This window comes from Cnephaeus nilssonii (genome assembly GCF_951640355.1).
Source record: "Cnephaeus nilssonii genome assembly, chromosome: 2".
In the NCBI taxonomy this organism is placed as follows: Eukaryota; Metazoa; Chordata; class Mammalia; order Chiroptera; family Vespertilionidae; genus Cnephaeus; species Cnephaeus nilssonii.
Window position 1 is genome coordinate 11,501,669 of NC_137073.1, and position 23,221 is coordinate 11,524,889.

A 23,221-nucleotide genomic window follows, 5' to 3' on the forward strand; every position below is an offset into this window, starting at 1 on the left:
CCCCAGTAGGGGGCGTGCAGGAGGCAGCCAATAGATGTTTCTCTCTCCTGGATGGTTCTATTTCTCCCTCTCCCTTCCTCTTTATGAAATCAAGAAAAACATTAAAAAAAAATCCACATAAAAATTTTAAAAAAGAGTTAACCAATGAATGCATAAATAAGTGGAACAACAAATTGATGTTTCTTTCTTTCACTCTCTAAAATCAATAAATAAAAATTAAAATTAAAAATATTTAAGATCCTTCCCTTTCCTAATTACACTGAACCTTTTTTCTGACAAAGGCCATTTGGATATTTATAACATCACTAGAGGCCCGGTGCATGAAATTCGTGCATGGGTGTGTGTGTGTGTGTGTGTGTGTGTGTGTGTCCCACAGCCCAGCCTGCACCCTCTCCAATCTGGGACCCCTTGAGGGATGTCTGACTGCCCGGGATCGGGCCTAAATGGGAAGTCGGACATCCCTCTCACAATCCAGGACTGCTGGCTCCCAACCGCTCGCCTGCCTGCCTGCCTGCCTGATTGCCCCTAACTGCTTCTGCCTGCCAGCCTGATCGACGCCTAACTGCTCCCTGCTGGCCCGATTGCCCCTAACTGTCCTCCCCTGCAGGCCTGGTTGCCCCCAACTGCCCTCCCCTGCTGGCCTGGTAACCCCTAACTGCCCTCCCTTGCCAGCCTGGTCGCCCCCAACTGCTCTTCCCTGCAGGCCTGGTCCACCCCAACTGCCCTCCCCTGAAGGCCTGATTGCCCACAACTGCCCTCCCCTGCAGGCCATCTTGTGGTGGCCATCTTGTGTCCACATGGGGGCAGCCATCTTTGACCACATGGGGGCAGCCACCTTGTGTGTTGTAATGATGGTCAATTTGCATATTACTCTTTTATTAGATAGGAGGATTCCAGGGCCATACAAAATTAACAATCTAAAAAGTAGCTTGATATATGTGATCATTTAATTAACTCACCCCTAATGCCTCGGCAGGGCCCGACCAAATGATTTCCCCAGTCTTCTACGGGGAGGGGTGGTGTGTGTGTGTGTGTGTGTGTGTGTGTGTGTGTGTGTGTGTGTGTGTGTGTGTGTGTGTATACATTCCCCACGCCTAGTAGTGCTTGAAGACTACAGTTCCCAGGATGCCTGGTTCCACCAAACAGGAAAACGGAAGTCTTTAATGGGCGGGACTGGGAGAGGTTTGAAAGAGAGGCAGCCCAGCCAATGGGTGATCCCGGTAGAATTGAAGCCTACACTAATTACCTCAAGGCTCATTGGAATCTTTGGCGCCTTGGTTTCAGTGGTGGCTGTGTGATGGACGGGTGAAGGGACCACTGAAAGGGCAGGAAGGCGGATCTAGAGAGTGTGGGCGGGAGGAGTGATGACTAGCAGGCGGTTCCGCCAATGAACGGCGGACGTCGCGGGAGGGGGCCGGGCGAATAACCTAGGGGTGGGCGACTTTAGCGGTGGGGTCAGTGCCATGGCGGAGCCGGTGAGGAAACGGGGCCGGCGCTCCAGAGGCGGCGGTGTCGGCCGAGGAACTCGGGGGGCCCGGGGCCGGCGACCTGGCGCCCAGCGGTGTCCAGCCCGGCGCTCCGTGGAGACGGTGCTTGTGGACTTGGTCAGCGACAGTGATGAGGAAATCTTGGAGGTTTCCACGGCGCGTGGCTCCGCGGACCCGGTCGAAGTCCCGCTCCCGGAGTCCCCCGTGCCGGTCGCGCCCCCCGACAACCGGGACGACAGCGACAGTGACAGCGAAGGGGCGGACGCACGGCCGGCTGGAGCCCCTCCGACCCTGGTCCGGCGGCGGCGGCGGCTGCTGCTGGATCCGGGGGAGGCACCGGCGGTTCCGGTGTACTCCGAGAAGGTGTAGCGGTTCCCGGGGGGCTGGCGCAGGAGGGCTGGGTTGGAGTACTGAGGGTAGGTTTGGGGGGTGTTCTCGGAGGCAGCGAGATGCAGGGTTCCTGGGGTTTCTGCAGCCCGGGGAGGTGAAGGGGTTGGAAGTGTGCAGGGAGCTTGGGATTCCCGTCGGGGGCGTAGAGAGGCTATGGGGCTGGCATCCCCGAGGAGGGTCTGGGGCTGGAATTTGGGGCATGTTCGATTTTGAGGCTGGAGCCCATTGCTAAGGATCTAGGAAGCTGGGGTGTTGGGGGCTGGAAGTTATAGAAGTTCGGAGAGAACTAGGGGCTCCAGGAGCCTGGGGTCCCCGGGTGGTCGCTGAGCTAGGGGGCTGGGATTCCTAGGATTCTAAGATAGCGGATGGCTGGCAACCTAGGACAAAGGTAGAACTAAACCTGCACCCTCAGAGGGCCCCGGGAAAGGACGTGTGGGGGTCAGGGCATAGCAATTGTGGATCCTGGGAAAGCCCCGAGGCCCGCAAGAAGGCTGTGGTGTCTGTATCCTTAGGGAGGACTTGGGAGCTGAAGGAGGCCTGGGGGTGAGGGAAGAATTACCCCTTTTTCCCTTTCAGCGGAGGGAGGGCTTGGGGCTGATCCACGTTTGTCTTCGCAGGTGAAGAGCAGCCTCCAGCTCATCCCAGATCACCTGCCCCTCCTGAAACTCTGTCCCCCAGGGGCTGAGGAAGGTAAGGAAGGGCTTCCGGGGAGAGGCCAGGGGAGTTGCCTGAGGCTCAGGGGACGGAGTAGGAGAGATGGCTCCTGCATCCCAGCCAGAAAAACGCTCCAGTCTGGGAAGGAGCTGGCTTGTTCATCAGAAGGCACAGGAAGTGCTGTCTAACCGCCCTTCTTCCAACTCCAATAGGTATGGAGTGTGCCGACACACAGATTTCCAGGCATCCTCCCTGGAGATACTGGTGCTGCCGTCTTGGGGACAAGGGAGGGGGAGGGGATGAGAATCGGTAACCTTGTTACATCTGCACAAAGTTCCTTGGGAACACTCTGGAGCGAGCAGGATGTTCCTTGAGTCTTATCGGGGCCGCCCAGCCTTCGTCCTCCCCCAGTGATGCGATTTTTGCAACCCATCCAAGGGCAATGACTGGGAATCACGTTTAATAAGGGAGCGATCCAGTGGGCAATTTCAGATCTAGGGCCAAGACTTCTATACTGTGAAGGGAGTATGGTAGGGTGAAGAGCTGATTTAGGAACTAGCTGGTCTGGGCTTGTAATTTTTTTTTTTTTTTTTTTGGGATGGGGGTCTGGTTTTGAATCCCAGCTCTACTCATTAGCTGAGTGGCCTTGGGCAAGTCCATCTCTCAACGCTTTAATTTCCTCCTCAGGAAAATGGAGATAATAGTGGGCCTATGTCAAAGGATGTTAGGGGGAATTAACTAAAGAGAACATCTCGGAAGCCCTCTCTTGGGCTTTATGTACAGTTCAGGACAGTATCTGGTGTGTAGAAATGCTATGTAAATGTACCTTCTTCCTTGCTCCTCAAAATGTGGGCCCAGCTCGAGCCCCAGTGCATGGGAAGCACACCAGCCCCATACTCAAAATGTGGGCCCGAGGATGTTGGCCACCTCCTGAGAGCTTGTCGGAAATGCAGACTCTCAGGCCGCTGGCAGCTGCCACATTTAGCTCGGACAAGGTTTCTTAGCAGCAGCACTACTGACACGGGCTGGGTGATTCTCGGTTGTGGGGCTGCTCTGTGCATTGCGGGGTATTTAGCAGCACCCTGATCTCCTACCCAGGAGATACCAGTGTCGCAGCCCAAACCCTCCCCCTTGCATTGTGGCAACCAAAATCTTCTCTAGATAATTGCCACATATCCTCTGGGAGGCAAAATTGCCTCTGATTGAGAACCACTGATCTCGGATCTATCATCATTGGTTTGTTTTCAGAGTATTAGTCTTTACAGTTAATGATGGCCTTTTATTGGTGGCAAGCAGGTAGAAAAGAGCTCTATTCTAGAATAATACCTGGTTTCTGATCATTTCACAATGCATACAAATACTGAATTATGTTCTACATCCGAAACTAATGTTATCTGTCAATTATACCTAAATAACAAAGGGAAAAATACCTAGTTCACTTTTACAAGGAATTAAGTGATTGAAAGACAGTTACTAAAATAACAATGCAAAGAGATATGGCAAAATGTGATGACACTCATGGATAACATTTGAGAAACATGGGCTTAGAGGGTCTGTACTCCTTTTTTCTTTACCTCATTCCCTGCTTGCCCCAATGCCCTACTCACATAGTCTCTCTGCCCACCAAATTGAGAGCAGGAAGAAAATGGAAACATTTTAAAATATCATACTGTGACAACATCTATTTTAATGTACGTGTTACAATATACATAGTAGTATGTGTACTAATAGTATACTCATAGCATTAAGTAGTATAATAGCAGTACTAAATGTATACTTTCTGGGTTGTGTGCTTGGTGTTCCTTACATGTGGGGTACGTGTGATCACAAGGGGAGAACACTGCTGCAGCGGCAGTGGGCCACGCCTGCCACGGTGTCTCACGCCTCATGTCGCACGCACGAGGCTCGGACACGCTCCTGCTCTGATCTTTCAGACTCCAGCTCCTGCTTTTCTGAGTTAAGCGTTTCCTTTTTGACCCACGCCCCCTGAGCACTTCCACAGGATTGTGATGGAGTCCTGGAGTCCTGTGGTGCTCCCTCAGTCTGCTCCTTCCTGAGGACTTCCTGAAGCCCCTGACCTGTGTCTCCTCTCCTTGGCCTCTTGCTGCCCTCTCTGGGCTAACCCTTTATACTCTCTCCTCTGTCCCCAGAGGGGGAGATGGCGGACTCTAGCAGTCCCCATGCTGAGGATCTCCCAGGCCCAGACTCTCCCTGGAAGAAGAAGCTGAGGAGCAAGGCTGAGGAAGAAGAAGAGAGGACGGTGTCTCTGTGAGTGAGGCTGGGCGCTGAGCCTTAGGAGCGGGAAGGGATGGGAGGGGTAGGCTGAGCCAAGCAGGGCCCTTGGGTGGCTCCAGAAGGGTAAGGAGAAGGGATGGAAGGAGTCTGAGGCTCGGGAGGAGTGAAGCTCTTGGGGGAAGAGGTGGGCCCACGAGAGATGGCAGTGAACCTTCAGGGCCGCATATGGGAGTGGAGTGCTTTTTCTTTGTGTCTGCGACCGTGGTAACGCAGGGGTGAAGGGTGCGGCCCTGTGGCTCACACCCAGCCAGCTGCCTCTTAACTGTCCTCCCACTGCTTGCTGCCCTTTCCTCTGCTGTAAAGTGGGGAGAACAGTGGTGCCTGTCAGGGTTTTTCCGTAGAGTAATACTTGGCGCCCTGGCTGGTTGGCTTAGTTAGTTGGGCATCGTCCCATGCACCAAGAAGTCACAGGTTGATTCCTGGTCAAGGCACGTGTCTGGGTTGTAGGCTTGATCCCCACTAGGGGGCGTGCAAAAAGCAGCTGATCAGTGGCTCCCTCTCATTGACGTTTCTCTCTCTCCTCTCCATCTCTCTCTAAAATCAATAAAAACATATTTTTTAAAATAAATCTTTATTGTTCAGGTTATTACAATTGTTTCTCCTTTTGCCCCCCCCCATATCTCCCCACCACCCGGTTCCTACCCGCCCTCTGTCCTTACCTCCCCCCCCCCGTTGTCCTTATCCATAGGTGTATGATTTTTGTCCAGTCTCTTCCCGTACCCCCCACACAGACACCCCTTTCCCCCTGAGAATTATCAATCCACTCCCATTTTATGCCTCTGATTCTATTATGTTCACCAGTTTATTCTGTTCCTTAGATTTTTAATTCACTTGATTTTTAGAATCACTTGTTGATAGATATGTATTTGTTGTTCATAATTTTTATCTTTACTTTTTTCTTCTTTTTCCTCTTTTTAAAGAATACCTTTCAGCATTTCATATAATACTGGTTTGGTGGTGATGAACTCCTTTGGCTTTTTCTTATCTGTGAAGCTCTTTATCTGCCCTTCAATTCTGAATGATAACTTTGCTGGGTAGAGTACCCTTGGTTGTAGGTTCTTGCTATTCATCACTTTGACTATTTCTTGCCATTCCCATCTGGCCTGCGTAGTTTCTGTTGAGAAATTAGCTGACAGTCATATGGGTGCTTTCTTGTAGGTAACTAACTGTTTTTCTCTTGCTGCTTTCAAGATTCTCTCTTTGTCTTTTGCCCTTGGCATTTTAATTATGATGTGTCTTGGTGTGGTCCTCTTTGGATTCCTCTTGTTTGGGGTTCTGTGCGCTTCCTGAACTTGTAAGTCTATTTCTTTCACCAGGTGGGGGAAGTTTTCTGTCATTATTTCTTCAAATAGGTTTTCGGTATCTTGCTCTCTCTCTTCTTCTGGCACCCCCATAATTCGGATATTGGTATGCTTAAAGCCGTCCCAGAGGCTCCTTACGCTATCCTCACACTTTTGGATTCTTCTTTTTTTCCGCCTCTCTGGTTGGGTGTTTTTCTCTTCCTCATATTCCAGATCTTTGGTTTGACTCTTCGGATACGGTGGTCTACAGTTGAGTGTCTGTATATTCTTTATTTCAGACAGTGTATGCATAATTTCTGACTGGTCCTTTTCCATTTTTTTGGTATTCTCATTAAGGTCCTTGAAGGTCTCTTCAAGTTTCTCAGCGGTTTTTAGAAGATTCTTGAGTAACCTTATAAATGTGGTTCTGAACACTGTGTCGTCCATTAGTTTGCTTTCCTCTATCTCTCCTACTCGTGACATACTTCGGTGTCTCCGCATTTTGGCTGCCTCCCTGTGTTGATGGAGTGGCTTTGTGTGGTCAGTGACCTATAGGGGCCGGTAGCTCAGCTTCCCCAATCACCCTAGGTGGTCGCTCTTGGTACACCCCTTTGTGGGCTGAGTGGAAAGTCTTGGTTGCTGTTGGTACACTGGGAGGAATTGACCTCCAGGCCAATTGGCTGTGAGGACCTGCTGTGTCTATAACAGAAGAATTGCTGTGCTGGAGACACAGTAGGGCTTTGGTGCTCACTGAGTCTGCCTCTTGAATGTGTCCCTTATGAGAGTGGTTGAAATCTGGTGTCGTCTCACACCAACCACTAGATACCCTAGTGTCTGGATCTCCAATGGGGTGCAGGTCTGAGGCCTCCCAGGGGAGCTACAGCAAGAGCTACAGTTTTCTCCTCTTTGCTTGGGTGGTTTTGGAGCAGTCTGACTGGAGCTGCAGTTAATTTGGTTGAGCTGCCACAGAACAGGCCATTTATATGTAAAGGCCGCTGTGTGGAGCCTGGGTGGGTTTGTAGAATGTGCGGGGCGGGGTCTCAGGGCGGGGCGGGTATCAGGGCGTCACTAGGCTAGGGTGTGGCCAACGGCCATGGCTGCCTTCAGCCATGGCCTTCAGCCGTCTCTGCCTTTCCGCGTTTCCAAGTCCCCGTGTCCCGCGCTCCAGCGCAGCAAACCCTGATTGCTGGACGCACCTCTGCAAAAAGTCACTCTCACTCTCCGACCGATGGCCGAGAGTCCAGCTTCTCCCCGTAGGTGTCTGGGTCCCCCGCGTGTCCCCAGAAACTGGAGTTCAGAGTGATCGGGAGTTTGTCTCCCTGTGGGGTGAAGAAAAGCCGCGCACCCAGTCGCCCGCCGCCAGCCCACTTCGCACGTGCCTCCGTACCTCAGCTCTCCAGCGTTTGCGCTCCCTTCTCTTCTTAGTTGTAAATCTACCACTCAGCCAGCTTTCCCGTGGTTCTGGGTGGTAGACGTTTTGTTTTTTAGTTGTAGTTTTGTGAGAGGCGGCAGTTTAGTTGTTTACCTTTGCCGCCATCTTGGTTAATAAAAACATATTAATAAAAAGAAAAGTTAACACTGGCGTATAGTAAGTGCTCGGAAGTGATTACCGTAAGAGTTAGGAATTGTCGCCCTGGCCGGTGTGGCCTGTTTGGAGCGTATTCACCAAAAGATCGCCGTTCCATTCCAGTCAGGGTACAGGCCCAGGGTGCAGGTTTTGTCCCCAGTCAGGGTGCTCAGTGCCCCTCCCCCCAACCCCACCCACCACCTTCCTCTAAAATCAATAAACATATCCTCGGGTGAGGATTAGGGGAAAAAAGAGGCATTTTCTTCTGTATAAAAATGTTACTCAGGTCTTCCTGTCCTTTCCCCTCTTTGTCTTCAGTAAGGTGGGTGCTATGGAAGGTGTTCCCTCTTGCTTCTCTGACTCCCCCTCTGTAGCCCATGAGGAGGGGGCCCATGAGGAGGGTGTGAGACTGGGGTCTCTCCCCTTCCTCCATCTTGCCTTTCTCGTCTCTCTGCAGGTCTCAGGACACCTCTCCTTTGCCCTCACCTCTGCCAAGGACCAAGAGCAGAAAACATTCTCGAGCTCTCCAGAAGTTAAGGTGCCAGGGGCAGGAGGCCGGCTGGGGAGGAGAGGGTCAGTGTGGCGGCCCCACCCCAGCTGACCCAAAGCCCTTTCCCACCTCAGGGAGGTGAACAAGCGCCTCCAGGATCTTCGCTCCTGCCTGAGTCCCAAGCAGCGTCAGGGCCAGGACCCCCTGAGCCAAGACGATGAGGTGGTCCTTTTGGAGGGGCCCGTTCTCCCAAGGAGCCCTCGACGCTTCCAGCTCAAAGTGCGGTGCCGTGCTGACCTGATCAGATTGCCCGTCACCATGGTAAGCGCGCGCAGGGCCTGGGGGAGGAAGGTCCCAGGAGAGGCCGCGGTCAGGCAGAGGGGACTGTCTTTCTTTGCCCATCTCGCTCTTTTTTTTTTATATATATATATATATTTTATTGATTTTCACAGAGAGGAAGGGAGAGGGATAGAGAGTTAGAAAGATCAATGAGAGAGAAACATCGATCAGCTGCCTCCTGCACACCCCCCAATGGGGATGTGCCCGCAACCAAGGTACATGCCCTTGACCGGAATTGAACCTGGGACCCTTCAGTCCGCAGGCCGACGCTCTATCCACTGAGCCAAACCGGTTTGGCTCCCATCCCGCTCTTTGGGGCTCCATGCCTTTGTGCTCACTATTCCCTCTGTCCGGATTGTCTTTTATTATCTCTTCCCCTTTCTGGCAAAATTTCCACCCAGGAAAAGGGATGGAAGGAGTCCTGAGGCTAAGCATCCTAAGGAGCTTTACGTGGCAGCCCCCTTCCCAGGATATGTCTCCTTCCCTCCTTCCTTCCCTCAGACCCTGCGCTTTTCTCTGACTTCGTGCTCTCACTACGGTAGACACGCAGACTATCAGGCGTGCTCAGCTCCCCCACCTTCCCAGAGATGGCTACTCTTTTTGTAAGGACGACTCCACCCAAAAATAAGGATGATAACAGCAAGGAGCCGTAGCCATGCATTGGCAAGCAGCTAAGCCAGAGCTTGCAAACTGCAGCCGTGGCCTTGTCAACAGGGCATCTTCCTTTTTTACCTGCAGAGTGCCTTTAAAGCTTAGGAGTTTACAGCAACAACAACAGAAAAGCCCTACCCAGTTTGGCTCAGTGGATAGAGCGTTGGTCCTTGGACTTAAGGATTGCTGGTTCGATTCCGATCAAGGGCACGCATCTGGGTTGGAGGCTCGATTCCCAGCCCGGTCAGGGCTTGTGCAGGAGGCAGCCAATCCATGTGTCTCTCTGACATCGATGTTTCTCTCTCTGTCTCTCCCTCTCCCTTCCACTCTAAAAACCAATGGAAAAATATTCTTGGGTGAGGATTAACAAAAAGCAAATACACAAACAAAAAAACAGGATTGGTTGCCAGCCTTTGCAGTAGGTGATTTCATGCAAAGGTCTGGATGTCTGGCTTCTCTCTCTTTTTTAAAAAATATATATATTTTATTAATTTTTTTACAGAGAGGAATAGAGAGCCAGAAACATCGATGAGAGAGAAACATCAATGAGAGAGAAACATCGATCTGCTGCCTCCTGTACTCCACCTGCCGGGGTTGAGCCTGAAACCCAGACATGTGTCCTGACGGGGAAATCAAACCAGCAGCCTTTGGTGCATGGGACAACACCCAGCCAACTGAGCCACCCTGGCCAGGCCTCGGCTGGCCTGCTTAGATGGGGCATGTGAGCTCCGCTTTGCTGCAATCCGCACCCTCCCCTTTTTCCTCCTAACCCGTGGTTGCTTCATTTCTTTGTGTTACTTGCCCGAACCTTTATTGACATGATTTTATTCTGTATTTTCCCAGGTAAATATGACGCAACTCCCAGCTGAGGAGCTCGAGTAGCAAAGGCCACAAACTTGTGTTGGGCGGCGGTGAGATGGGGACTTCAAGGCAGGAAGGCCTCCTTGCTTCTTATCTCCTTCCCCAGTCGGAGCCCCTACAGAGTGTGGTGGACCACATGGCCACCCATCTCGGGGTGTCCCCAAGCAGGATCCTCTTGCTCTTTGGAGAGACAGAGCTGTCCCCTACCGCCACCCCCAGGACCCTAAAGCTTGGAGTGGCTGACATCATTGGTGAGAGGAGGGCAGGGAGGTGGAGCCTGGAGGAGGCTTTTGCTACAGGGAGGGGATCAAAGGGAAGGCCGGGGTGGGGGGCTTGCGTCCAGCCCCAGCGCCCTGATCCTGCCTCCACAGACTGTGTGGTGCTGGCGAGCTCCCCCGAGGCAGCAGAGACCGCCCACCTGCTCCAGCTGCGCGTGCAGGGGAAGGAGAAGCACCAGACGCTGCAGGTCTCGCTGTCCCGAGTGAGTGGGAGACATGGCTCTCCGCGCCCCTCACCCTTCCTCTGCCTCCTCTCTTGGCAGTTAACTGCGGATGGATTCCTTCTAGTCCTGATTTGCTGGAGACTCTGCCCTCCCTGGCCTTGGGTTCCCGCCCATCCTAGAGAGTGGGAAAGGCCCATCATTCACCTTCCCTCCCCCTTCTGCTGGGAACCTCTGCTCTGGTCTCCTGTTTCCTTCCAGTTAAAATAGAAAGGACTTTGGACAGTAACCACTAAAATCCATCAAAATAACAAATTAAGGCCACACTTGTAAGTGACATTGAGGGCACTGAATTTCACAACAATCTTATGGGAAAGTAGTTACCCTTATTTAACAAACAAGGGAACTGAGGTCTAGGGAGGTGGGTGACTTGCTGTATTAGTGTCCTAGGGTTGCTGTAACAAACTACCACAAACTGAGAGGCTTAGAACAGCAGAATGCATTCTGTCACAGTTCTGGGGGGTAGAAATCGGGAGGTAGAAGGCGCCAGCAGGGTCACGCCCCCTGAGACTACGTAGGATCCTCCTTGCTTCTTCCAGTTGACCCTTGGTGTTCCCAGACTTGCCCTGCCTCACTGCAGTCTGCCTCTGTTGTCACATGGCTTCTCCCTGGATGTCTGTTTTCTCTTCTTACAAGGACACCGGTCATGTTGCATTAGTGCCCACCCTAATCCAGTGTGATCTCATCTTAACTTGGTTACATCTGCGAAGGCCCTACTTCCAAGTAAGGTCACATTCACACCTCCCAGGGGGTAGGCCCACAAGGTACCTTTTTGGAGGGGACACAGTTCAAACTGTAACACTTGCCTAAGGACACACATCCAGTCTAGGGGGAGAGCCTGCCTCCAGCGCCATCATTCTCACTCTGGAGTCATCGCGATGTTTGCCTCCAGGGGTAGGTGGGGAGACGGACTTGGAGAACCCGCCTGACGCCGCGCCGCCGTCCTACGCTGCGGGCTCTGTGGCCTGGTTCCCTGGAGAGGAACCAACTCTCCTGGCTTCTTTGTTCGCTCGCACTCCCCTCCAAAGGCAGGACTTTACTTGTCCCCTTGTCCTCCCTGTCCCAGTCCTCTGTCCCTACGAGTTCTTCCATTTACATCAGCTTTTCCTGTCTATCCAGGACTCTCCTCTCAAGACCCTCATGTCCCACTACGAGGAGGCCATGGGACTCTCCGGCCACAAGCTCTCCTTCTTCTTTGATGGGACAAAGCTTTCGGGCAAGGAGCTGCCGGCTGATCTGGGCATGGAATCCGGGGACCTCATTGAGGTCTGGGGCTGAAACCCCACTCCCTGTTGGGAGGCCCTCATGGGACCCCCACTACTGGACCTGGACAACAGCTCTTCCTGTGGCCCTGAAGGGCTAGCGGAAGCTGAGGTAGAACTTACCTTTAAGCGGAAGCAAAACCGAGGCTCGGTATTTGACCCCCTCTCCTGTTGACTTTAGTTTCACACTGTTAGTGCCCTGCTTAGTTGTGTTTGTCATTGCTGCCGGGGTGGACTGTGGCTCCATGCACATGGTGTGCTGAGCTTTGTGACCCCCCAACCCGGGTAATCCCCCCCCCCCCCCCCCCCCCCCGCTTTTCACTTCCACCATCACCCTTTCCTTCATTGGACTGCTCATGTTTGAAGAGGGAGTGGAAATAAATGAGGGTTGAGAATGGGATTCCAGCCCTGGGATTGACGCCACACCTAGGACAGCAGGGGCCATAGTGTCATTTGGGGATAGGTGGTGAGGTTTGCTTGAGGCACACGCAGGAAAAGAAATGATCCAGCTCACACAGGCAGGAGCTTACGCGCAGGCAGACGGGGCTACTCAGTGAAGGATCTCGAAGGTTCTCGGCCTTGGAGTCCAGCGCACCCAGGACCTTTAGAGCCCCTTCCTGAGGCACACACATTGTTGAGGCCATAACTGAGCACAGGAAGCTTTTGTTTTGGACCTCAGGTCCTCGTCCATGCAAGGATCTCATGAGGGCCCTGGTTTCATGGCTTTTCTCCCTTCACGCCATCCTCTCCCATAAGCACCCCCTCTAGGATGTCGATTACCTGTCTCTGAATATGAATGTGTCCTTGTAAACTCAGTGCCGCACATGTGAAAATCCTTCTTATGTACGTGGTGTGCTGTGATTTGTGCGGCTCCTTTTCTCACCCAACACGTGTTGCTTGCTTTACATCGACCTCGTTGCTTTGAACTGCTCTGCGACATTCCACAGTGGGCGTCGCCCGTGTGTCACGTACGTGTTCACTGGTGGCCCCCTAGGTGACTCCATCCCTCGGTACCTACAACCCCTTGGCACATAGACAAAGCCACGACGAATACCCTGTTGTGTCCCCTTCCACGCGGATGTGGCAAGTTCTCTGGCATAGACACCAGGATGGGGTTATGGGCCAGGTTAATTTCTCTGTTCTACCAGAGTTTTCTTTAGATGGTCACTGACCCTCCACTGGACGCTCCCCATTTCTCCCTCCCACACTGGCACTTTGATTGCCCAGTTTCTCTTTTTGCCAGTCTGCTGGGTATAAAGTGGCACTGTGTTTTAATGGACATTCATTTCATTCCCAGGAATTTAGGAAATTTCTTCATGTACCTGTCAGCCTTTCTGGTTTCCCTTTCTGTAAGCTGTTCATTTCTTTGTTTATTCTCAAGAGTTGCTCGTATATTCCTGGGCAGTTGCAAATAACTCAGAATGGCACTTGGGTTTATATATCTAGGAGTGCCCTTTACTGAACAGACAATTTTAATTTAGGTGAGTGAACTGTTTTGTTAGTAATTTGTTGCTCTTTGATTTATTTAAAAGTAGGTAAGATATTTTGCATTTTCTTTTGTTAGCTTACTGGCTCTTCCTTTCTTCTTTTTAAAAAAAAATATATTTTATTGTTTTTTTACAGAGAGGAAGGGAGAGGAAAAGAGAGTTAGAAACATCAATGAGAGAGAAACATCAATCAGCTGCCTCCTGCACACCCCCTACTGGGGATGTGCCCGAAACCAAGGTACATGATCTTTACCGGAATCGAACCTGGGACCCTTCAGTCCGCAGGCTGACGCTCTATCCACTGAGCCAATCCGGTCAGGGCCTGGCTCTTCCTTTCACGTGTAGGCCACGGAGTGGGGCTGAAGTCCAGCTGGTGCGCACTGGCACTGGCCGTGGCTGGTGTCTGCCTGCATGGCTACACATTTCTTCTCGTTGGTTGATTCCAGGCTGTACTGGCTGCTAGATAGTGAGGATGACTTTTAAACTATTTAAAATTCACATTTGTGTATGAGATCCAAGTCTTATTTTCATTATATAACGAGCCCGTTTCCTCAGTGTCTACTAATAAAGCCATTAATTTTCCACTAGATGTGGTATAATTTTGACAATAGTGTATCACATTCTTAAAATGTTTTTTGTTAGAATGTGGCATTCTTTTGACCTTGTATTGTAGGAAAGAAACCTTTATAACATTTAAATAATATATAATACAGTATAGCTCTCATTTTTTTCAGATCTTTTATATCTGCTAATAACTGAACACATTAAAATTATATATTCAGTCTGAGCAGAATAAATGGGAATACATTCCACTTGTGTGTACTTGAGGATTTCTGTCTTTGTGGCCCTCATGGGACCCCCACACAGTCTGTGACTAAGACATTCGTTATCCCCTCACAGCCATTGTTCCTCCTTCCAGGGTAACAGAGACTTCAGAATGAAGCCAGCACTTCCCAGTCTCCATGCCGCTGGGCGTGGTGGAGTGCTGGTTCAGGCTCCTGGGGTGCCAGGGGTGGAGGGCCGCCAGGTCCAGGATGCCATAGTGGGCAGTGCCTGCCCCTCCCCTTCGCTTTCTTCCTGGAAGGGGAGCAACCCAACTGACGGGAGGTGACCTTGGGTGGAAGCCGCACAAGGAAGGTCAAGGAGAGGCTCAGCCTTCAAGCAGGGTTTTGCCAGCCCTGTCCTCTGGGCTGCAAGGGGAAGGGGAACTCCTGTCTTGTGTAGATCGCTGCTGCTGGAGGATTTCTGTCCCTTGTAACCAAACCCAACGCTAGCCCCGGGGTGTTGCTATTGCAGGCAATGTTGTAGTTGTTAGGTCCCGGAAGGAGGAGGAACACAGGAGGCCAGAATGGTGAGGGATTACACGTTTATTCAATCATCCGCACACCAAGTGGCTGAGCCTGGATGGCTCCAGCACCCAGCCCCGGGAGTCAGCGGCTGGCTTTTTCTGGGTGGAGACTTCTTTATGCATACCTGGAGGGGGTGTCAGGCATCCCCGGGGGGTCTGGGAACGTATCCCCTGTGGAGAAGGAGAGACTTCTGTATTCCGATTTTACAGAAGAGAAACAGAAGCGGGAAAAGATTAATTAACCTGCCCAGAGCACACAGCCACTGAACGCCGAGCCAGAATGGAATGTGGTCACTGCAAGTGAAAAGTGGTCTCAGCAAAGGGAATGTCCATAGTGAAATGCCCTGAGAAGCCAGTTCCCGGGGGAGGGGTATCAATCCAATTGTTCGATCAAACCTAGCAGTGAGCCTCTCTGGGAACCAGGTGAGAGCCCAGGCTTGTATCCAGGAGTAGAATCACTGGCCCCTGAATGTGCACCTCCCAGTTTCTCCTGAGTGCTGCCCGGGTTCTGACCAAAGTGGCGGGACCTCTGTAAGTTCATAAGCAAGTGGTAGAAGGTCCAGTTTCCTCTTACCGTCCCCAGCACTTAATCTGGTGAGGATGTGGGAAAGAACTAAAAAAACTTGCATTTCTTCTATGAGGAGAGAGATTATTCATCCTTTTGATCAAAGAGATTGGTCACTTGTCAGATGATCTTTCTAAAACTCCTGTTGCCCTGGCCCCTGTGGCTCGGTTGGTTGGGTGGCCTCCCGTGCACCGTCTGATTCCCAGTCAGGAAACGCCCGGGTTTCAGGCTCGATACCTGCTAGGGGGCATGCAGGAGGCAGCCAATCAATGTTTCACTCTCACATTGATGTTTCTCTCCACCTCCCTTCTCTCCCTAAAAAAAATCAATTCAAAAAATTAAAAATAGGCCGAAACCGGTTTGGCTCAGTGGATAGAGCGTCGGCCTGCGGACTCAAGGGTCCCAGGTTCGATTCCTGTCAAGGGCATGTACCTTGGTTGCGGGCACATCCCCAGTAGGGGGTGTGCAAGAGGCAGCTGATCGATGTTTCTCTTTCATCGATGTTTCTAACTCTCTATCCCTCTCTCTTCCTCTCTGTAAAAAATCAATAAAATATATTTTTAAAAAAAATAAAAATAAAACTCTCCTGCTTAGAAACCTTCAAAACCATAGTGAGCTCTTACTCGGTGCCACACACCAAGCCTGGCACTTTTAATCTCATTCATCCTCAGAGCAATCCCAGCAGGTTTTGTTATCACACATGTCCCCCTTATCTGCAGTTTTGCTTTTTGAGGTTTCAGTTACCTGTGGTAAACCTCTGTCTGAATATACTTAATGAAAAATTTCATGCCCTGGCCAGGGTAGCTCAGTTAGTTCGTTGTTGTCCCATGCACCAAAAGGTCGCCAGTTCGATTCCTGGTCAGGGCATATGCTTGTGTTGCGGGTTCAATCCCTAGACAGGGTGCATGCAGGAGGCAAACTGATCTATGTTTCTCACATCAGTGTTTCTCTCCCTCTCCCTTCCTCTCTCTCTAAAAATCATTTAGATGATTCTAAAGTCTCTGTTCCCCTGGAAGACATTTTTAAAAAAATAAAAATTTCAGAAATAGTAAGTTTTAAATTGCATGCCGTCCCGAGTACCTCACTTTAACATCACATAGGCATTGTATGATCTCACTTCATCACAAGAAGGGTGCGTACAGCACAGTGAGATATTTTGAGAGAGACCACAGTCACTAACATATTACCGTATAGTCAGGTGCCCCTTAGCGACAGGATAATGTTCTAAGAAACGCGTCAAGTCATTTCCTTGTGTGAGCATCACAGAGTGCACGTAACCACACGTGTGGCATAACCTGTACACCTCGGCTGAACGGGACAGCCTATTGCTCCCAGGACGTGACCCTGTATGGCACGCCACGTGTAAAGCAACATGAGATTAAATCAGGCGCAAGAGAAAACGTTGCTATCAAGTTAGTTGTTAATCTCTTACTATTCCTAATTTTCAAATTAAACTTTCATAGGTCTGTATGTACAGGAAAATATATCTGTAGGGTTCAGTACTAGCCCGGTGTCAGGCATCCCCTGGGGGTCTGGGAACATATCCCCTGTGGAGAAGGAGAGACTTCTGGATTCCGATTTTACAGAAGAGAAACAGAAGCGGGAAAAGATGAATTAACCTGCCCAGAGCACACAGCCACTGAACGCCGAGCCAGATGGAAAAGCAGGTGGGCCTGACGCGGCTCAGGGTTCTTGATGAGGCCAGCACCTCTCACACTCCCATGTGCACACACGTCAGCTGGGGAGCTTGCGAACATGCACATGTGGGCTCAGCGGTCTGGGGTGGGCCTGAGAGACGGCGTTTCTAACAAGCTCCCATGTGCTGCAGCACTGCGGACCATACTTGGAGTAGCAAGGTGTTATTTTGCCTTTTTTCTAAAGCCTCACCTTCAATGCCTCCCACCTCCCCACCCGGCCCTTCCTTCTATCAAGCCCCCCATGTTCTTGTTCATGTCCCACCTCAGCCCAGAAGGGGTCTAGCTCAGCATACTCGGACACCCACTGGTCTGTGTCTTTCTCCCCTCCTAGACTGTGAGGTCCTTGAAGACAAGTACAGTCATGCGCTGTTTCATGACACTAAAGGATGGGCCACATATACAGCGGTGCTCCACAGGATTATAATGGAGCCGGAAAATTCCTATTGTCTAGGGACATGGTGCAGCCGCAATAAAGCCAAAGTCATAGTGCTTTCTTAAAGGAGTGGCACCTCCCACAGAGAGCCTCGGGTGTGGCAGAGGCCATAGTTATAGGAGGTGACGGCGCCATGCCCGTGTCGCCCCTGGAGACCTTCCAGCGGACAGATGTGGCGTGGGAGACAGCGGTACTGAGGATCCTAACTCTGTGGGCTTAGGCCAATGTGTGTGTTTGCCTTCGTTTTTAACAAGAAAAGTTTAAAAAATAGAAAAAGCTAAAATAAATAAAATAAAAATAGAAAAAGCTTATAAAATAAGGATATCAAAATAATTTTGTACACTAGTACAATGTATTGTAAGCTATTACCAAAAGTCAAAAAATTAAAAAATTAGAAGTTTATAAAATAAAGTTACAGTAAACTAAGGTTAATATATTATTGAAGAAAATTTTAAAATAAATTTGGTGTTGCCTGAGTGTGCAGTGTTTATAAAGACCACAGTACACCGGGCCGGTGTGGCTCAATGGTTGAGCATTGACCTATGAACCAGGAGGTCGCAGTTCGATTCCCAGTGAGGGCACATGCCTGGGTTGCGGGTTCCATCCCCAGTGTGGGGCATGTAGGAGGCAGCTGATCAATGATTCTTTCTCATTGTTGATGTTTCTATCTCTCGCTCCCTTCCTCTCTGAAATCAATAAAAGCATATTAAAAAAATAAAGACCACAGTAGTGGACAGTAATCCAGGCCAGTGGTTGGCAAACTGAGGCTCGCGAGCCGCGGTTTGCCTCTCTGTTGACTAATGAGTTTGCCGACCACTGCGAAAGGCATTACCCTTACCCAGAAGTTTTGACTGCAGCTTAAAGACATTAGTACATTATTAAAATGTTTTTTAAGTGTTTTTCCCTAAAGCAGTGGTCGGCAAACTCATTAGTCAACAGAGCAGCAAACCGCATGTGGCTCGCTAGCCGCAGTTTGCCAACCACTGATGTAGGCCTTCACATCCACTCACCCAAAATAAACTCCAGTCCTAAAGGCTCCATTCATGATAAGTGCCCTACGTAAGTACACCGTCTTAATCTTTTATACGTAGGTTTACTGTATCTTTTCTGTGTTTAGGTCTGTGTAGATTAAGGTGACCAGATTTTAACATTGGTAAAGTGGGACACCATTGACGGGGGGGGGGGGGGGGTGTCTTTTTTTTTTAATATCTTTTATTGATTTTTTACAGAGAGGAAGAGAGAGGGATAGAGAGTTAGAAACATCGATGAGAGAGAAACATCGATCAGCTGCCTCCTGCACACCCCCTACTGGGGATGTGCCCGCAACCAAGGTACATGCCCTTGACAGGAATCGAACCTGGGACCCTTGAGTCCGCAGGCCAACGCTCTATCCACTGAGCCAAACCCGTTTCGGCCCAGGAAGGGGTGGGGGGTTCTTGATTAAAAATTTGGTCTATATTGTAATCGCTTTTGGTTTTTTTAATAAAAGGAAATTCACTTCTTAGATCATCGTTGAATTTGCATCCTCTTTTCTTACTCATTATGTTAAAAATCTAAAAAAAATAATTTAAAATTATAAATTATTATATACATATTGCTTAAAAACACAGTAAGTAGGTACATAATTACATGAACATATTTTATTGTTAGTTTATAAATTAAATTAATTTGATTGTTATAAAGTAACTATATTTTAAAAATTATTTTAATCCTATATTTCTTTCTAAATAATAACAATACTAACTTGTATTATTTTTCCTCTGAATTTGCCGTAACGTAAGTCTTAAGTGTCACTTTCAAGGCTGGTGCTAGACTTTTTGCCGGAAATTATCATCATCATACCTAATAAAATGGTAATATGCAAATTACCATCACTCCGCTACGCCCACGATTGGGCCAGCGGGAGACACAGGGGGCGGGACTCAGGGTGGCTGGGGTGGTGATTGGGCCGGCAGGACGCTGAGCTCGCGTTGCCAGCGGCGACGTGAGCTCAGCGTCTGCGCCATGGCTGTGCTGCGGCACAGACGGGCCTCTGGGGCAGCGAGCCAGCGTTTTGGAGGTTTGGAGGCGGCGCGGGTGGGCGGGCGGCGCGGCTCCCAGGGGAGGAGTCTGGCGGCAGTTGGGCCACAGGAGCGCGTGGTGGCGTCCCGGTGTCGCAGAGGACGCGGGTTTCCATGAAGGCAGAGGAGGCGGCGGAGGCCCCAGCATTCCTGGGTGGGAGGCGAAGGCAAGACCCCGGCCTGGGCTCCGGCCACAGGAGGACCATGCCCCTGCCCCGCCTCGCCCTAGGGGCCCAGGGACTTAGGAGCTGCCAGCCACACCGGGTCCCGACCAGCGGATAGACAGCCTACATGTGCATGATTAAAATATAAATAATACGAGTACTGTCTGCTAAATTCAAGAAAATTTAGGTATTTATGAAATAAATAAATAAATTACTTACCTAAATTATCTGAATAGCTGATTTGTAATGACATCACTTGTTTAACTAGCTTACTAGCACGCAGTACGATGTGTATCATCTGAGAGACAGTTACAAAATGTTTTCGTCGTTGCCAATCCCAAAAAATGCCATTGTTCATTAAGTCCAAACAATGGTGGTCGAATTCTAACAACTGATCCACAATGCGAACTTTGATAAGCAGTTCTCGATAATCAGCTCTCAACAATTATTTGTTATTATTAAAGTTTAACATTATAAAATTAACAAAAATAATATAAAACTCATATCCTGGCTAAATAGCCACATGGCCGCCGAAAACCGTATATTCCCTTCCCGTTCTCCCGCCGTTCCCTAGCTTTCGTGCATTCTTTCCAAAAATCGGGACTTTTTTAAAACGCTGCGGGACGCGGGACAAATTGTTAAAAATCGGGACTGTCCCGCCAAAAGCGGGACGTCTGGTCACCTTAGGGTGGATACACAAACACTTACCTTTGCGCTATAGCTGCCTACAGTATTCAGTACAGTAACATGCCGTGCAGGTTTGTAGCCTAGGGGCCTTCGGCTACACCGCACGGCCTGGGTGTAGCCGGCTGTGCCATCTGCGTCTGTGTAGGCGCACTCACTCTGCATGTCTCCACGATGAAATCACCTGATGACCCGTTTCTCAGAATATATCCCCTTCATTAGGCGATGCATGACTGTACTATATCTTGTTCTCAAAAATCCACGCTCGGTGCCTGGCACAGGAGTTATCTAGCAAATGTTTGTAGAGTAAAAAAATAAGCTCCTTGTCTCAAAGAATCCCACTACCACCCTTCTCCCTGCGTAAGCCACGAGCCTGTTTCACTCTAGACACTTCTTTCACTCCATTACCGAGTCAACTGAACTCCCCCGATGACTCTCAAAGCAGTTTCCTCCCCTCCCTCCATCCCGTCCTAGTGTCACAGCCTCCTCACGGTTGCTCTGTGCCTCGCTGGCCCTCCGGTCCATCGACACGGCAGCCAGAGTGATCTCAAATGCCAATTCCATTTTAAAATAAAGAATATCCTTCACACGGCCTCGGCCCCACCCAGCCTGACCCGGGTGGCTCCCCTCTGGCCTCTCACTGCTCCTCACACTGCCCGCTCTGACCCTGGTGTCCGTCATGCTTCCTTCTGTGGCAGGCCTCTGCACACCTGGACTGCTCTCTCTCCTCTCCCTGGGAGTCAACAATGATCCCTCCCCCACCTCTGAGCCCAAGGACCATTTCCTAAGAGGCCCTCAACCTCCCTGACCTGGTTAAATGTCCCTGTTATCAGGTCCTTATAATACCCATATGACAGATTTCACTTTTGTGGCACTTGTCATAAGTGAACTTTTTCCCAAGACGTTAACATATGCTTATATCTCAAAAACCACCATTTCCAAAGCAAATAGAGCAAAAGTTGGGCCCAAATTTAAGCCAACAGAACTGTACAGACATTTTTCTTCTCTTTAAAATATATTTTTATTGATTTCAGAGAGGAAGGGAGAGGGGAAGAGAGATAGAAACATCAGTGATGACAGAATCATTGATCAGCTGCCTCCTGCACGCCCCCTACTGGGGATCGAGCCTGCAACCCAGGCATGTGCCCTTGACTGAAATCAAACCTGGCACCCTTCAGTCCGCAGGCTGACGCTCTATCCACTGAGCCAAACCAGCTAGGGCCAGACATATTTCTTTATCTGACTTTAAATAAATTTAAATCAAGAGATCCATCAAATTTTAAAAAGCACCTGTATTCAGAGAAGAGCTGAATATTTTCCCCATTTCGCAAAACCAATTAGCATAAAAATATTTGCCTTTACAACCTGAAAGTCTTGTTTTCATTGAGGTCCAGTGGAGACCTGGCTTAAAGTTCTGAAACGTGAAGCACCTCCTGGAACAATGCCAATGAGGGGTTTTCATGACAAAACTGTTTCTGATAAGGTTCCTTGGGGGCCTCATGCTCTCCCCATGAGACTCCAGAATTTCAGCCCAAGTCTGGTTGCCAGAGGGGTCTTGAAGCAACATTTGCATAGAACTATACTAATTTTATTTAGGGTGTATGTTTATTAGCTGTATCTTGAGATTGGGGCAGGCCTCTGTGGGGCCCCCAAGTCCCCTGCCGCTGGGAGTCTCTGCCCCAACTGAGACCACCAGAGGGCGCAAGAGCTTGGGTCCAAATCCGTGGTGAGGAAAACCCGCTTGCGCCGCGGGAGGCTGGAGTTCTAGAGAGGCTTCCTTTAATGTCTCCGGGGATAGCTCAAGGGTTTAACAGGCAGCTGGGTTGGGGGATCCGAACGAGAGGAAAGGGACCCAGCGAGAGGCCAGGGTTGGGGACCGCTGCTCAACATTCATTCATTCGACACAAGCCCAAATCAGACACCCAGGAAGAGAGAATAATCACTTCGAGGGAGAGCAGTTCATTGGCATTTCTAGGGATACTTAGTATTTTCAGAACCTCTAAGTTTACTTATTTACCGACTTGAGAGAGAGATTTCTTTGCTGTTCCATTGTTTATGCATTCCTTGGTTGATTCTTGGTATGTGCCCTGACCGGGGATGAGCCCACAGGGGCATATCTGGAGGAGCTGCCCAGCCAGGGCCAGAACCTTTCAGCATTCCTTTTTCTTCTTTTGATTTTTTACAGAGAGGAAGGGAGCGGGATAGAGAGTTAGAAACATCGATCAGCTGCCTCCTGCACACCCCCCACTGGGGATGTGCCCACAACCAAGGTACATGCCCTTGACCGGAATCGAACCCGGGACCCTTCAGTCCGCAGGCCGGCGCTCTATCCACTGAGCCTTAGGGCCCTTTCAATATTCCTTTATCTCGTTTGGGAAGAAGTCAGCCAAGAGGGTATTGCAGATAAGGAAGCTGAGATTCAGAGGGTTGGCAACTTCACCAATTCCCCTGACTGCCTTTGGTGTGTTTTATTTTAAAACTGAGATAAAACCTTTTATTTATTTATGCTTCTCCATTTTTTTATAGCAAAGGTGGAGATTTATTGAAGAACAAGCACACTTCCACAGGCGGAGGGGGAAGAGTCCCACAGAATGGACTCCCAAGTAGGGAGGGGGAGAAGGGTCCCCTATGCTTCTCCATTTTGTTTAAAACAACCACCACCACCACCTTAATATTAACTGACAGCCCTTCCCCCTCACCCCTCCTTGGGCTGGGGGGTAGATAATGGGGAAATGGCCCCCAGGGGCGAGGCTGACCATAGAGCCCCTTGGAGAGGTAAAGGAGCCCAAATTCCCTCCCCAGGGGACCGGGCACCTGTAGTGTATGAACTGGGGAGTTAACGGGACTCTTGAACGAACCTCTTCTTGTACCAGCATATATGCCCTTGGCCATCAAGGGTAAGGAAGCATATGGGGAGGGGATTCCTACCGCTCCTCTAGGTGCCTGCTCAGCCCCCGTCTCAGGAACTGAGGGCTGAGGAGCAAGAGAGTGGAGAAAGGGTGGGGGTA

The 23,221-nt window shown here is 50.1% G+C and overlaps 1 protein-coding gene across 2 annotated transcripts; it reads left to right on the top strand.

The window, feature by feature from the left end:
- Positions 1–1,455: 1,455 nt before the first annotated feature.
- NFATC2IP (nuclear factor of activated T cells 2 interacting protein) lies at positions 1,456–14,074 on the top strand. Of its 2 annotated transcripts, none has more exons than XM_079783236.1 (8): positions 1,456–1,850; positions 2,495–2,567; positions 4,682–4,799; positions 8,131–8,211; positions 8,298–8,484; positions 10,121–10,265; positions 10,386–10,495; positions 11,633–14,074. In XM_079783236.1, the coding sequence occupies exons 1-8, from the start codon at positions 1,464–1,466 to the stop codon at positions 11,789–11,791; spliced, it is 1,260 nt and encodes a 419-aa protein (XP_079639362.1). In that variant the 5' UTR covers positions 1,456–1,463; the 3' UTR covers positions 11,792–14,074. The 2 variants fall into 2 exon arrangements, with proteins under 2 accessions (XP_079639362.1, XP_079639363.1); XM_079783237.1 differs by lacking the exon at positions 11,633–14,074 and adding an exon at positions 11,053–11,591.
- The last annotated feature ends 9,147 nt before the right edge of the window (positions 14,075–23,221 follow it).